The 14,987-nt window shown below is 37.5% G+C and overlaps 1 protein-coding gene across 1 annotated transcript; it reads right to left on the bottom strand.

Annotated features, from left to right (window-relative positions):
- Positions 1 to 1,613: 1,613 nt before the first annotated feature.
- LOC120913849 (alveolar macrophage chemotactic factor-like) lies at positions 1,614 to 11,411 on the bottom strand. The gene is made up of 4 exons (XM_040324139.1): positions 11,294 to 11,411; positions 7,944 to 8,079; positions 6,452 to 6,532; positions 1,614 to 3,604 (listed from the first exon to the last, which is right to left on the bottom strand). Exons 1-4 carry the CDS (start codon positions 11,358 to 11,360, stop codon positions 3,526 to 3,528), a joined length of 363 nt encoding a protein of 120 aa, XP_040180073.1. The 5' UTR covers positions 11,361 to 11,411; the 3' UTR covers positions 1,614 to 3,525.
- Positions 11,412 to 14,987: the final 3,576 nt, after the last annotated feature.

Genomic DNA, 14,987 nt, shown 5'->3' with positions numbered 1-14,987 from the left:
TGATTTTGAAATAATTGCCCAGCAGGATGTCCCTGTAGCATTCACAATTTATAGGAAACCAACCAAAGGGCAGCACCATTTACACACAATGAGCACTAATCCATTGTCTTTAGGCAATTCCATACAGTCAGTACTTAAAAAAAAAGTATTCAGATTTCAAGGAAAAAGCTGATGCTCCATGTTTATGCTTACAAGAAAGAGGTCATATAAGCAAAACACTAAAGAGTGCTTACCAGAGGGTAAAATAATACCCCCGTAGGACCTTAAAATTAAATTTCCCCCTAAAATGTTTATTTTAAAACTCTTAAAGTTTGTGCAAGGTATTTGCACCAACAACTTAGTAATACGCTTATGAAATATTTAAGATAATTATGACAATTATGATACCTTGGTAATAAAGTTTTTTCATTTGATTTTGTCCAAGGCTCAAACAGAGGAGAGAATTATACTACTAAAGGTTTCTAGAGGGATATGTGACTTAAAAACCTCATGTTTTCCTGGTCTGAATGAGGCTCCTAGCTTTAAAAGATTTTTTGGATAAATAGGAGTGATCCTGGCAATCCATTAGCAGTATGGACTGTAACCAAAACATATGGATGGATTATTTGTCCATATTTTGGGATTATTTTTTGGGCTAGACTAATTGTTTTAAAAGATGTATACCCTTTGGAAAATAATGTCATATCTCTGCTTATGTATGATGAGATGGGATATGACTAGAACATATGAATTGATGTTGTACATTTATTCTATCTACTTGTATATGGGTTTTAACCGGAATGTTTGGACGGATTTTCCACTCATGTGTTGGGGCCATAGTTTGAACTAGATTAATTTATAAATGGATATGCAAACTCCTGTTATATATATTTTGATGAAACAATGTTGCATCTCTAAATTTTTTGTTCAATGCCCTTCAAGGTACTCACTTATATGTATATGGTTTGTATTTCAGCCATGACCCCTGGTGGTATAAATGTAGTTTCCCTTTCTCATTTACCTTATGCCTATGTGGGGTCGATTGGGCATGCTGATGAGATAGAGATACTTTTCATCTATATTGCCGCAAGGTTATGGATGATGAGAAGAGGGGGGTGCCCCCCTGAAGACTTCTTCGTGATGGCAGCATTCACTCCAATATGGTCATCCCATAAGCCTTCTCCAAGATTTCACCCCCCCTAAGGCTTATTAAAGATGGTGGCGTGGTTTGTGTAGTACTATTGGCACCTAAAAAATCCCTCATCCAACTAAAGGATTTTTAATAATATAGGTTCAAAATCTGCCATGCCTGTGTTGTTGTTTCCTAGATTTGCCTATACTGAGATCTTTTGTCTCTGGTCACTTGGTAAGGATTCAGTTTTATTTTATTGGTTTGAGAATGTAATTACTAACAAAGATTTGGCCTAGTATTGGCCTATTAATAACAGTAGTTGTTTTGATAGTACAGTTTAGTTGAGTTGAACTGGACATACTGGACATACTGGACATACTGGGCTAGTGATAGACACTAAACGTGTTGCCATGATTTGAAAAAGTATCAGTACCATACATATATGGGTATGGTAAATGTGAGATTAACATTGGCAGGGACAGACAACACTACATGCTTAACATCAGTTTTAAAAGATTTTATTTTTGTAACATTACAAAGGTAAGTTATCAATGTCAGAACATTTCATTTGCAGGCTTAGGGTGTCTAAAAGAGTGCTTGGTTTAAGATTGTGGTAAGTACACTATAATTATATGCTATCAGTAGACTATTGTCTACTTATAAATATATCAACAGACAATAAAATTAACTATGCTGCTCCTTGATTGCATATAGATATATTTTTCAGGTATTCACAATCACAAATATATCAGATAAATGTAAGCATGTAGTGACAAAAGTAGACAGGAATAATAACACAGATTAATTAACATTATAGGGTTTGTCAACATTCCCTCTGATGCACTGCAAATTAAAGAAAAAAAATCCAAACTGAACTAAAACATTGTAAAACTAATTTTATTTAAAAGATCTAAAACCCCTTCTCATCTGATTTTGTGGAATGAGGAGACATTTAATCAGAAACAAGATAAAACCATAGGAAAGGGTGCTTGACTTTAATGAATTTGTGTGCACATACAGGGCCAAGGCAGGTATGCACATGCATCTGTCAAACACTATCAAGTGCATCATGTTCTTTAATAAGTATAACACATCACTGCTGTATTGCTGAAGACCAACAGCCCAGCAAGCATGTTTATGGCATTGGTATAGAAGGCCGGAGGAGTCAGAGATGGACTTTCAGATTGTGCAGAGTGAGAGAAAAGTGTTGTTTTGAGAACCACACACAAATGCCATTATTACAAAATCATAATTTTTGAAAGTACTCATTCAGTTAATCAGTTAGGTCTAAATGTTAAAAATCATATAGTGTATTAGTACATCTGAAAAAAAACACTAACTAGTACAAAACCATATACAAAACTATTTATAATAATTTCTGACAATTCCCCTGAAATAAACACACGCCCCAACCTTAGTATGTTCATATAACTAGAACGCTGTGAAATCAATTGCCTCCTAAACTGATTATGTAATAAGTAATCTTGATCTTGCAACTTTAGAGCAGCATGTCTGTGCTGTTACTATATTTACAGTCCCTTTCAGCTTTTTACTTGGAGCTGCTAATAAGGCATGTTATGCAATGGCTCTTGTGTAACTGCTCATTGAGCCCTGACATACTCTAATTACTGACCTTACACTTTACGAATGAAGCTAGCAGATTAGCAGCTTCTGAGAACATACATTTTCTTTTAACTAATTTGAAATTCAATCCTATCAAGATACATTGTTTTTTTAATTCTGTATAAGATGTACATTCACAGTATCTCATTAAATTCACATTTATTTGATTTAAATATAGCCTGATTTTGCTAGTCTTTAAACATTTTGCGTTTACCCTGTTGCTTCTAGTGTTATAAGTGTTATAATAGTTTAAAGGTTGGATGAAAAGCTTAATCTATATTTTTAATTTGAAAAAAACAGTAAAAAGAAAATGGAGTGGAAAAAAAAGCCCTTTTTGCATAATAATTTATCACAGGGGCATGGCACAGGTGTGTCCTTTGCCTACATACTTTGCACTGAAATGTGGCCCTCTTTCCCATCTTAAAAAGTTGGAAGGTTTATTCCTTTTAGTGCTACATCTACATTTACCCAGAAATAAATTATTGTATTAAACAATTTTTGGTAAAAACATTTCTTTTTTGTTGGAGCATTAAATACATTTAAATGCAGTTTTCATATAAAGTTTGAATAAAAGCAGAAAGGACTCCACCTGAATAAAATGACCATGTTTGTTTCATCTTCATTTAAAACCAAATACTTGTGGCCTTGCTTACACTATTTGGACTATATAACCACTACTCATACAGTAGGTTGCTACGAGTAAGAGCAGAGTGATGGCAATATTTTTTTTACGCTTTTATACATGACTGTGCACTTGAAGAGTTTGCCCTACACCTCACTGTAAGCAGTGATCACACATTGTAGTTTGAATATGGAGTTTGCATGGTAGTTTGTCCACTTTCTTGCTTCCCCTGCTTCTGTTTCACAACCCTGTCAAACAGAATAAAATCAATATTAAAGGCAAAGCTTTGTGTCACCCTAAATCCAATATAAAGCAGCCCATCGACATTTTGTTGTTGATGGAAATAAACAGATTCATAATTGTTCATACTTGTGCCATAATTGTTATGTTGTTTTCTCATACATCCTTGTATGTTTATATGTTTAAAAATAGAGTCAGCGGCAGGCTTATATTCCGATTGTCTGACTACCCTACAATCTAATAAAGAGAACCTGTCATTTATATACAAAATCAAGCCTGTGGCATCCCTTGAAGGAAAAATAAGCTGTATGCTTACCTCTCCAGCAGGTATCAAGACAAATCTTTGTTACCTTTGAGACAAGCGTCATTGCTATTTAACCCTTCTGGGTGTGTCAGATAGTGTTTCCCACTGGGGACTATGGTCACGCCTTCTGGCCACTTTTTGAATACAGTACACTGTAATAACATAGTGGTCAGCAGGATATACTATAAGGCCTAGTGGGAGGAGGGGGGCGGGACATGCTATTTTACACAACCAGAAGTGTCAGATAGCCACAGTGTTTGGATAGCAGCAGTGACAATAACTGTGGCGGACACCAAAGATTTGACATATCGCTTGCCACAGCATATTTTTTCACTGGATGTTGCAGACTGGATTTTAATAGGGTTATAGGGTTGCTTTAAGGTATTTCCCTTTCCTATTAAAATAGATTATTGTATTACATGTAGATCAATAGATGTGAGTTCTAACACTTCGTGGAATAAATAATGACATTATTACTATATGTAATTTGAAAAGACTGAATAATTACATGCGTTCAATGGGCTAAAGGTCTTTATAATATTCTTGGGGAAAGTAAATCATGTAAGGGACTTAAGGGAATTGCCATTGCACATAAATCTAGAGCAAATCTGTCAAAAGTACAGATAAAGCATCCCTTGATGCACCTTACAAAACATCTTCCCAGATTCTACATAATCAAATAGTACCTTGAACAACCTAAATGCCAGTAGATAGTCTATCTAAAGCTAAAACATTTATATAGTATAAGGGATGGTTTAAGGTGCCCGTTTATGAAGCAGTAATCTGATCACAGCTCATAAACAGTTTACGAAACAGAGATAATCGGGGGGAGAAGTGTTTGAACATGTTCTCCCCCCGATGAACTCCACAAAGTGAGAATCCCCATTGAATGACACAGTAACGGACAGTTTATGAAGCTGCGATCTCAGAGCTTCACTGGTGATCTGTGTCAGAATTCACCTCCCAGATTCACCAGCTCAGAGGTGGAAAATGGGGGAGTGAAGAGGAAATCTAGGGGGGTACTGAGGGGGAAGGAGGAAGATTTTTAACTTTCCTCTACCTCGTCAAGACCCCCCAAGACAGTAACCATGTCCCCCTGTAATATATATGTGTATATATATATATAATGTGTGTGTATACATATATATATTATGTAGGGTTACTTGTTATTTTATTAACATTAACCACGTGTACTGAGCGATAATAATTTATCACTGCTTAATAAACTGACATCTCTTTGTGAATTTTTGGTACGGTAATCTCGTAAAATGTCTCACAAGATTCCAGTATCAGGAAGTGTTGGAAGCATTTGTAGATCGCTTCACTCCTCCAAAGGTGAGGCGATCTACAAAGCTTCATAAACTGGCACACAGAGGAGAGAGATCTCCTCTGAGAATGCCTTAGAAGTGAGTAGCGGTATTTTACCGCTGTATGATAAACGGACACCTTAACTTCTATTTGTTGACCTCTAAAGTGAGGAAAGTGCCCCATTCAGCTGTCAGTGGAACAAGTTTCCCTATTGAAAGATTTTCCCTCATGAGATTCCCTCATCCAATTGCCTCTTGGGGGTCAGGAAGGGATTTTTTTCCCCTGCTGGAGCAAATTGGATCATGCTCTGCTGCGTTTTTTTGCCTTCCTCTGGATTAACTGTGGGTAAATGGTTGTGTATATGGGCTTGTATGATATATTTCGTTTTTTAGACTTTTTCCCCCCTTTTTTTCCTCTTCTATTGGTTAAACTAGATGGACTTGTGTCTCTTTTCAACCAGACTAACTATGTAACTCTGAGACTTGCAGGCCCCTCACACGGAGCGGGCTCCATTTAAGTCTATCTGCTCAGAGAGGAATCTTTCCGCTGATCCCAGCTGAGCAAGCGGATGGCTGGTCCATGCCTGCTCCGCTTATGCAGAGCAGACACAGACACTGTCCCCTCTCCTCCATGGGCAGTCGGATGTAAACAAACCCAGGCTTGGGTTTCTGGAAACCATTTTGCAATGCTTGTTTACGATATGCAACATGTAAACATATGTTCTATCTTGCACGAGAACATTTCTTTTTAAAAAAACAAGAAAAACTATTGGAAAAGAAAGATTTCCCTATATTATGGTTTGGGGGACAACTTAACATTTTGGATTTTTCCATCACTTTTAGTTCCAGGGATAATGGTCACTACAAGAAATAATGATGGTAAATCTATCTAGATTAGATACAGGCAGAAATAGAAACTTGACATGGGTTATAACCTTTTACGATTTTAAGCAAAATTAAAAAAGATACACTTTAAAAACCTTTAAATCTTTTTAAAGAAGGTTTTGTTAGGTTAGGATAAAGTTAGGGATAGGTTTGAATCCCTGTCAGGTTTTTATTGCTAGCTGTTTCAACGTGGCTCATCAGATGGAAATTCCATGTTTTTCCCAGTATTGCTTGACTGACTTATGTCAGTCGTTAAATGGAAAATTTCAGTTGCTGTGGAATATGGTATACCTTTGTAAATATAATTACAATTGACCACTTTATATAAATTGAATGAATATCTAAGCAGACAAACTTACTGGTACAGCTTGGGTAGAAGAGCCGAAAACCACCTTGCTTTTGGATCAACACATAGTTGCTTGTCATTCTTTAGTGTTATTCTGGAAGAAGAATACAGGTTTTCTGTAACTGCAGTTATTAATTAAAGCTGAAGTTTAATCTGCTTATATTTTGCCTTCTCATGTCCCTCCCTTCCACCTTCATCAACAGGTTAGTGAACGTTTCAAATAAAACATTTCCTATTCATTGCAATGTTTTAGACCCTGCAATACCATCACAGGATTTCTAGGCATCTCTATGCAATACAGGCAGATTATGACTGATGGGAAGGTCTGTACATAGATAGCTTCCTGAAAACAGAAGCCTGTCCTAGGTATCACCCACATGTAAGGCTGAGCTGAAAAAAATGAAATCCAATAAATGGAATGAGCAATGCAGGGTCATAATCCTGGGGAGAAAAGAGTTAGATGATGCCAAATAGTGTGCAGTTAAATCAGATTAAACATTTTTCTTTTAGCGTGCACTAAATGGGGTGTGTTGTTTTAATGAATATAAGATACTATTTTATTAAATATAAAATAGTTCTTAATGAGAAATATGCAGATTGCATGTAGATGCAGTATTTTTTCTCCATGTTTAGCACTGTGTCTAGAGTACAGGGGATGCATGCAGAGGTATCACTTATAGCAACCAAATCCCAGCTTCTTTTTAAAAAAATAAATAATTAAAATTGAATCAAGCATTTGATACGTTGGTGTGGGCTAAACTTTAGGAGGATCAAATAAACACAAATAAATGAATACATTCTTAAATGTGTTTTTTTTTTTTTTTATATGCAGGCGATGTAAGTACCTAAATTAACCTGGTATCAGACTCTTGCTGTCCCTTGTAAAGCAGGGTTAGGAAGGGGAGAGGTAGATGGAGCATACAGAGCTAATCTGTTGGTCTGCAGTTCTGGTGTGCTAACAAGGCTGATACGAGGAGAGGACAAGGTGACAGAGAGATAAGTTCACCGGTCTGCTGCTTCACCTTCACTGTCCAGTCATAGGCTGGGTCTGGGGAGGTGACCTATAAGTGTTACTTAAATGCAACAGAGAAAAACCAAGTCTCTTGCCAGACAGGGCTGTGCTATGTGGCAAAGCTGTGTAAATCTCAGGGTTGCATGGACAAAAATACAAACCCTTTGGCAGGTAAGACAACCTCTCTACAGTACATGCATTACAGAGGCGTGTTTCACTGTTTGCCTGGAGTTCATCTTTTTTTTTTCTTCTTCGGTTTTAGTGGCTTGGGCTTAACTGAAGATAATATTTTAGGAGTATAATAAATATCTGCAATTATTACCAAGGGAATGCGTTTGAACTGTAAAGCATCAATGAAAATTACTAATCAAACTATTAGGCTAGTGGACAATCTTCTGCTGTAACCACCAACCCTGTGATCTCTTTCTTCACCAATTTCTTCTCCAATCGGAAAGCAAACAAGGTACTTATCTGAATCAACTGTAACACTTACATAATTTCCACCTTTGTACAATAAGATCTTTTTGGAATGATTTCAAGCTTCTTAATCATATTTCTGTTTATAGGGGTTGTTGTTAGTTTACGGCAATGACATCTCTCACTTGGCATATGCGGTTCTACATGTAGGCCTGCAATAATAAATAAGTACAAAAGTGCTGTTATTTTTACTTATAACATGACTTAGAATAGACAACTTTGCAGACAAGTCACAGCATCACATTAGCACAAATGAAATGAATGACATTAACACATACTAGGAAGGAAGTGCCAGTCAAAACTCAAAGCTCTGTTATAAACTCTCCAGGAGCATCAGCTAATGGTTTGTTTTTCTGTGGAAACCATTGCAGAATGTGTTGCTGCTAATTAAATGCAAAGTATAAAATGTTCTTCACTTTGCTAACTAACAGTATATCAGATCCTAAGGCATATGGAATGGATAAAGCTGCATTCTAATACATAAAGCAGCCTTTCTCAACTTCTTTAATGGGGTTGTAAAGGTTTTATTTTTTGTATTTTCTAAAAAGGTTCTTTTAAGTTAGTGCATTGTTGGTTCACTAACTTTTTCCTTTGATTTCCCTTCTAAAAAAATGTTTTCTTTGTCTAAAGTTCTCACTTCCTGTTCCTCCTCAGTAAGCTTTTCTTGCTGACTAACCCCCATGGATGATTGGGGCAAGCTTACTGAGGAGAAACAGGAAATGAGAAATTCAGACAAAGAAAAAAAACATTTAGAAGGGAAATCAAAGGAAAAGGTAAGTGAACCAACGATGCACTAGCTTAAAAGGACCTATTTAGAAAATAAAAAATTAACCTTTACAAGTTACAACCCATTTAACATAGAAGAACCCTTGAAATAACTTTCAGGGGACCCCTGCTAATAATTACTATTTTACAGCTCACAGGACATTAGTGTGATGGTCACTGGGCAGAATGCTGCTTACAATTTAGGTAAGTAGTTGGAATCCCCCCTCTTAAGATAGCTCAACTGATAACTGGTGCCAGTGGTTTAGAAACTTATCATTTATCAAGAAACCGCTAGCAAATTCTGGAGGAACCTTAGGATTTCATAGAACTCTGGTTGAGAAAGGCTGACATAGAGAATCCCATGAAATAACATGACTGTAGTGATATTGCGTTGATCAATGAGGACCCCACAGTGTTAACATAATTTGTAAATCACACAGCTCAAACTCTGGATTTTGAAATGGCAAACTAATACCTTACAATGAACCAGTGCTTTTAAGTATCTTAAAGCCCAACTCCAGATAAAAAAAATTAAAAAAATACCTTCCAGTAGAGAGTAAGAGCACATTTACGTACCTGATTCTCTGCTTCTCTGGTAGGCAATACTTCCCCATGCTCTAGGGGTGGATTATCCCTCGATATCCTCATGTCCAATGCAGGGATATGGATGGTCCTGATGACCCCAGGACTTTAGACTACTACAGCATGAGGGACAAGACAATGTGGGGACCAGTCTAGTAGTGTGGAGGATCAGGTAAGGAAATCTTTCCTTTTCTTTTCATGCCCCCCTACACCTATAGAGCAGTTAACACCATGCAGTGTAAGTGCAGCTCTACCACAAGGGAGAATTTTATTTTTTTCTGGGATTTTAAGTGTATCTGTTTCTGCTTTGCCCATGGGTGGGGGGGGGGCAGCAACAGGTTTCCTTAATTCCTGGCCACTTAAACACTTGCTGATCAGTACAGAAATGTAGAGTAAGAAAAATAGTGCCCTGAATAAATTCAGGTCATAGTAGTAGTCAGAGCTTAAACAGGTTTGACTGTCACCCTGTGCCTAGGGTGACAGCAAGTGATGCAATGATCAACAAGCACAGGTCCTGTTACATGGTACATTCCTCTTTATACTCAACAGTAATAGGTAAATATGTGCTGGCGGATTGGGCTTTAGTGCAAACCTGTGAATAACCCTTCTTGGGTGAACCACAAGCTTCCTACAAACAAATCTCTCAGCAGTAAAGTCCACCTTTGCTTTTTAGAATGACATTTCCATTTTTTTTTTCACTAATAATTTGGAGAAAACAGTGGCAAGACAACAGACAAAAGAAGACATTATACATGATATGTGGTAACATAATAAAAAGAAGAAAGGGAAAAACCACAGAGGGAACAAAAGTAAAATGAGCTCTGTAACTGGTGGTAGAATTGCATGTTTTCTATTGATAAAATGTAAATCTTTTCCAAACACCCTAAATTTTACAGGCATGATGTTCTCAGCAGTAAAGTCTACCTATGGGTAGAAAGACCACCGCTCCAGGTGAGCACAGGCAGGTGATCAATGTCCACTCAGGAACCACACGGGTGCTGGCAATGCATAGGATTATGCAGATAAAGAAGTAGATGGACAGCCGCACTCCAAGTAGTGGACTAAGCATTAGTTCTTAATGCGAAATGCGTCAGCTGTTCTCCCCACTGTGTGCTGTTTGTATGCTGTGCATTTTTCCTTTTAAATAAAGAGCACGTCTTCTTTTAAAGACCTACTTGGAGTGCGGCTGTCCATCTACTTCTTTATCTGCATAAAGTCTACCTATGCTTTTTACAATGACCTGTCCTGCTTTTTTTTTTCACTATCAATTTGGAAAAAAACATATTGCAATGTAGGCAAGTCATGTCAAAAATAAAAACTGAATGGGATTGGAAAGAAAAAAGTTAGAGAAAAATAAAAAAATAGAGAGAGTACTAAAATATTTCATAAACACAAAAGAAAAAATGTTAATCATAAAAGAAAAAACAAGAGAAAGAGTGGCAAGACAACAGCCAAAATATGGCATTCTATATAACACGTGGCAATGGAATATAAAGAAGAAAGGGAAAAAACATGGGCAACAAAATAAAACGAGCTCTGTAATTGATGGTAGAATTGCATATGTTTTCTATTGATAAAATGTAAATACTTTCCAAACACCCTAAATTGTACAGGCATAATGTATTTTTGAAGCAGCTACACTTACAGCGGAACCCCAGCCAATATTTTTTTTTTTATGGATAGTATAGGAAAGAATTAAGATCCCAAGTAGAAGTTCCCTTCATTTTTCCAGTAACAGTGGACAGATAGTGGTCATCAAGACATAAAGTGAAGAGAAATATCCCTAATAGAGACACCAACAGCTTTAAAAAAACATAATAGAAGTTCTCTTGAGGAAAAAAATAATATTTTGGTTAGTCACATTTCAATGACAAAAAATTCACAGCACATAATACATCTCTTTATACAATATACTGTATAACAACTTTATACTATTGCCTATGTTTAAATTTCTCTAATGCTAAAATGTATTTTCTGAATGTTGAGTTCATAGGAAACAAAAAGTCTTCATGAACTCACCTTCCACAACCTCGGTCATCATAAAAAATCCCAGCACACATACTGCAACAAGACTCTTTAGATGCATTTTGCTGTGGATGAACTTCTGCAAGGTAAATTGGTTTTGCTGGTTCCTGCCTCTGTTATTTTCTGGTTCAAAGTCCCTCTATTTATTTATCAAAAAAAGGAAGTTTAAAAAAAAAAAAGGAGCAGTTATGCAAATTTCTGAATCATGTATATTTTAGAAAAAAGCTTACAATAGCTGTTCCATTATTTGTCTAAATAGCTACGTATTTAAATTCCATTAGCATTTTTCAGCACAACTGGCACAACTTTAATCTACAAAAAGAAGTTTGAAAAATACAGTCAATTACACAAACAATTGCATTTAGGATTATAGAAGCTAGCAATATTTGCTTCATATTTTTATGTTGCTGCTAAGACATATGTTGGGTATAACTGTAAACTTTCACAAACACCCAACTCCATCCAAAACTTTTGATTTTGTTTTCAATAGAGAAGAAAAAGGCTAAATGTAACAGCAATGATGATAAAATATTCCTTTAACCACTTAAGCTCCGAGCCTCTTTCTGAGATTTGGCATTTACAAGTTAAAAACATTTTTTTTGCTAGAAAATTACTTAGAACCCCCAAACATTAAATATATATTTTTTCTAACACCCTAGAGAATAAAATTGTGGTCGTTGCAATAGTTTTTGTCACACTGTATTTGCGCAGCCATAATACAAGCGCACTTTTTTTGGAAAAAAAATCACCAGTAAAGTTATATCTTTTCATGTGACAACACTGAAGAAATGATACTTTGCTACAATGTAAAGTAGTAAGTGTACAGCTTGTATAACAATGTAAATTTGCTGTCTCCTCAAAATAACTCAACACATTAATGTCTAAACTGCTGGCAACAAAAGTGAGTACACCCTTAAGTGAAAATGTCCAAACTGTGCCAAATTAGCCATTTTCCCTCCCCGGTGTCATGTGACTTGTAAATATTACAAGGTCTCAGGTGTGAATGGGGAGCAGGTGTGTTACATTTGGTGTTATCGCTCTTATACTGGTCACTGGAAGTTCAACATGGCACCTCATGACAAAGAACTCTGAGGATCTGAAAAAAATAATTGTTGCTCTACATCAAGATGGCCTAGGCTGTAAAAAGATTGCCAAGACCCTGAAACTGAGCTGCAGCACGGTGGCCAAGACCATACAGAGGTTTAACAGGACAGGTTCCACTCAGAACAGGCCTCGCCATGGTTGACCAAAGACATTGAGTGCACGTGCTTAGCATCATATCAAGAGGATGTCTTTGGGAAATAAATATGAGTGCTGTCAGCATGACTGCAGAGGTTGGAGGGGTGAGAGGTCAGCCTGTTAGTGCTTAGAACACACACTGCACACTGCATTAAATTGGTCTGCATGGCTGTCCTCCCAGAAGATGATGCATAAGAAAGCCCACAAACAGTTTGCTGAAGACAAGCAGACTAAGGACATGGATTACTGGAACCATGTCTTGTGGTCTGATGAGACCAATATAAACGTATTTGGTTCAGATGGTGTCAAGCGTGTGTGGGGGCAACCAGGTGAGGAGCACAAAGACAAGTGTGTGTTGCCTACAATCAAGCATGGTGGTGGGAGTGTCATGGTCTGGGGCTGCATGAGTGCTCTCGGTACTGGGGAGCTATAGTTCATTGAGGGAACCATGAATGCCAACATGTACTGTAACATACTGAAGCAGAACATGATCCCCTCCCTTTAGAGCCTGGGCCGCAGGGCAGTATTCCAACATGATAACGACCCCAAACACACCTCCAAGATGACGATTGCCTTGCTAAAGAAGCTGAGGGTAAAAGTGATGGACTGGCCAAGCATATCTCCAGATCTAAACCCCATTGAGCATCTGTGGGACATCCTCAAATGTAAGGTGGAGAAGAGCAAGGTCTCTAATAGGTTGTCCCGATACCGATACTAGTATCGGTATTGGGACCGATACCAAGCATTTGCCCGAGTACTTGTACTCGGGCAAATGCTCCCGATGCTTCACCCGATACTTGTACTGTCAGGGGTGATCAGTGCATGGGGAAGTTACAGGCACCAATCACCGCTATATAGTGTATTCCGGCGTGTATCCTCGCTGTCTTCACTCTATTACTTTTCAGCGCAGCTGATGCTGCTGAGAAAGGGACTGGGGAACATGTGCCCCTAGTCCCTAGTCCCTTTCTCTGTCTCAAAGGGGAGATGTCAGAGGTTACATAGTTACATAGTTAGTCAGGTTTAAAGAAGACACAAGTCCATCCAGTTCAACCACAAAAAATAAACAAACAAAATAAAAAACACAGTACAATAAGACCCCTGATATCTCACCAAAGCCTCCCAACAGGGCTGAATTTTTTTTTTTTAAATAAAGAATAAAAAAAAAAAAAGAATAAAAAAATTATTGTAGAAAATAATAAAAGAAAAACACACTGACACGGTCCACCCCCCCCCCCCCTCTTAAAAAAAAGAAAGCATTATAAATAAATAAAAAATTGTAAAAAAAATATTGTAAAAAATTAAAAACAAATTGTTAATGATAAAAAAAAAAAACTACTGACACATGTGCTGCTGTCACATGAGATTAAAAAAAGTATCGGTATTCGGTAACAGCGAGTACTTGAAAAAAAGTATCGGTACTTGTACTCGGTCTTAAAAAAGTGGTATCGGGACAACCCTAGTCTCTAACATCCACCAGCTCCGTGATGTCATCATGAAGGAGTGGAAGAGGACTCCAGTGGCAACCTGTGAAGCTCTGGTGAACTCCATGCCCAAGAGGGTTAAGGCAGTGCTGGAAAATAATGGTGGCCACACAAAATATTGACACTTTGGGCCCAATTGGGACATTTTTACTTAGGGGTGTACTCACTTTTGTTGCCAGCAGTGTTGAGTTATTTTGAGGGGACAGCAAATTTACACTGTTATACAAGCTATGCACTCACTACTTTACATTTTAGAAAAGTGTAATTTCTCCAGTGTTGTCACATGAAAATGTATAATAACATATTTACAACAATTGTGAGATACTGTATACATTTTATTCATTGCATTTTGTTTTGTTAATGCAAATAACAAGAACAATGGCTACGACACCGGTGACACCAGATAACACGGATTTCCCAAATAAGGTTTCCCCTTCCTATCAGGTGTCTGGTTAAGCTCTACTCCTGAGCATCCAAGTGGGGGATACTTCATTCCTCTTTCTTGGGGCGGACTTCACTCTAATATAGATAAACCTCCATTTTGGGTGTACTTGCTCTAAATACTGAGATACTCCCTTTATGAGACCACTATCTGGGGCTTCTGTATATCTCCAAATGTCTGGACATACCCTTTGGTTTACCCTGTCTCCTTTGGCCCCTTTTTGAACCCATATCTGGGCCCTACTAGAGTGGTCAGATAATTTGTTGGCCACTCTGGGAGGTGAATTCCTGCCGGTCCAACTTTTGAACTTGGATACCCATTGTCACCTGGCTTTTTAGGGTTTCCATTTGGAGGCCCATCTGTCCTTTTCCCTGGATCTGTTCCCACCCGAGTTCTGTTTTTCAAGGTCACTTACTAGCACTTACCCAATCTGTCCTGAGGAAGCAAATATTTTTGTGAAACATGTCGACAATCATGCATGGAGGAGTTGTGGACCGAATTCTAATATCTACTCACATATATTATA

The sequence above is a fragment of the Rana temporaria genome, chromosome 1, assembly GCF_905171775.1.
Source record: "Rana temporaria chromosome 1, aRanTem1.1, whole genome shotgun sequence".
NCBI lineage: Eukaryota > Metazoa > Chordata > Amphibia > Anura > Ranidae > Rana > Rana temporaria.
This window is presented reverse-complemented; position numbering and strand designations above follow the sequence as displayed.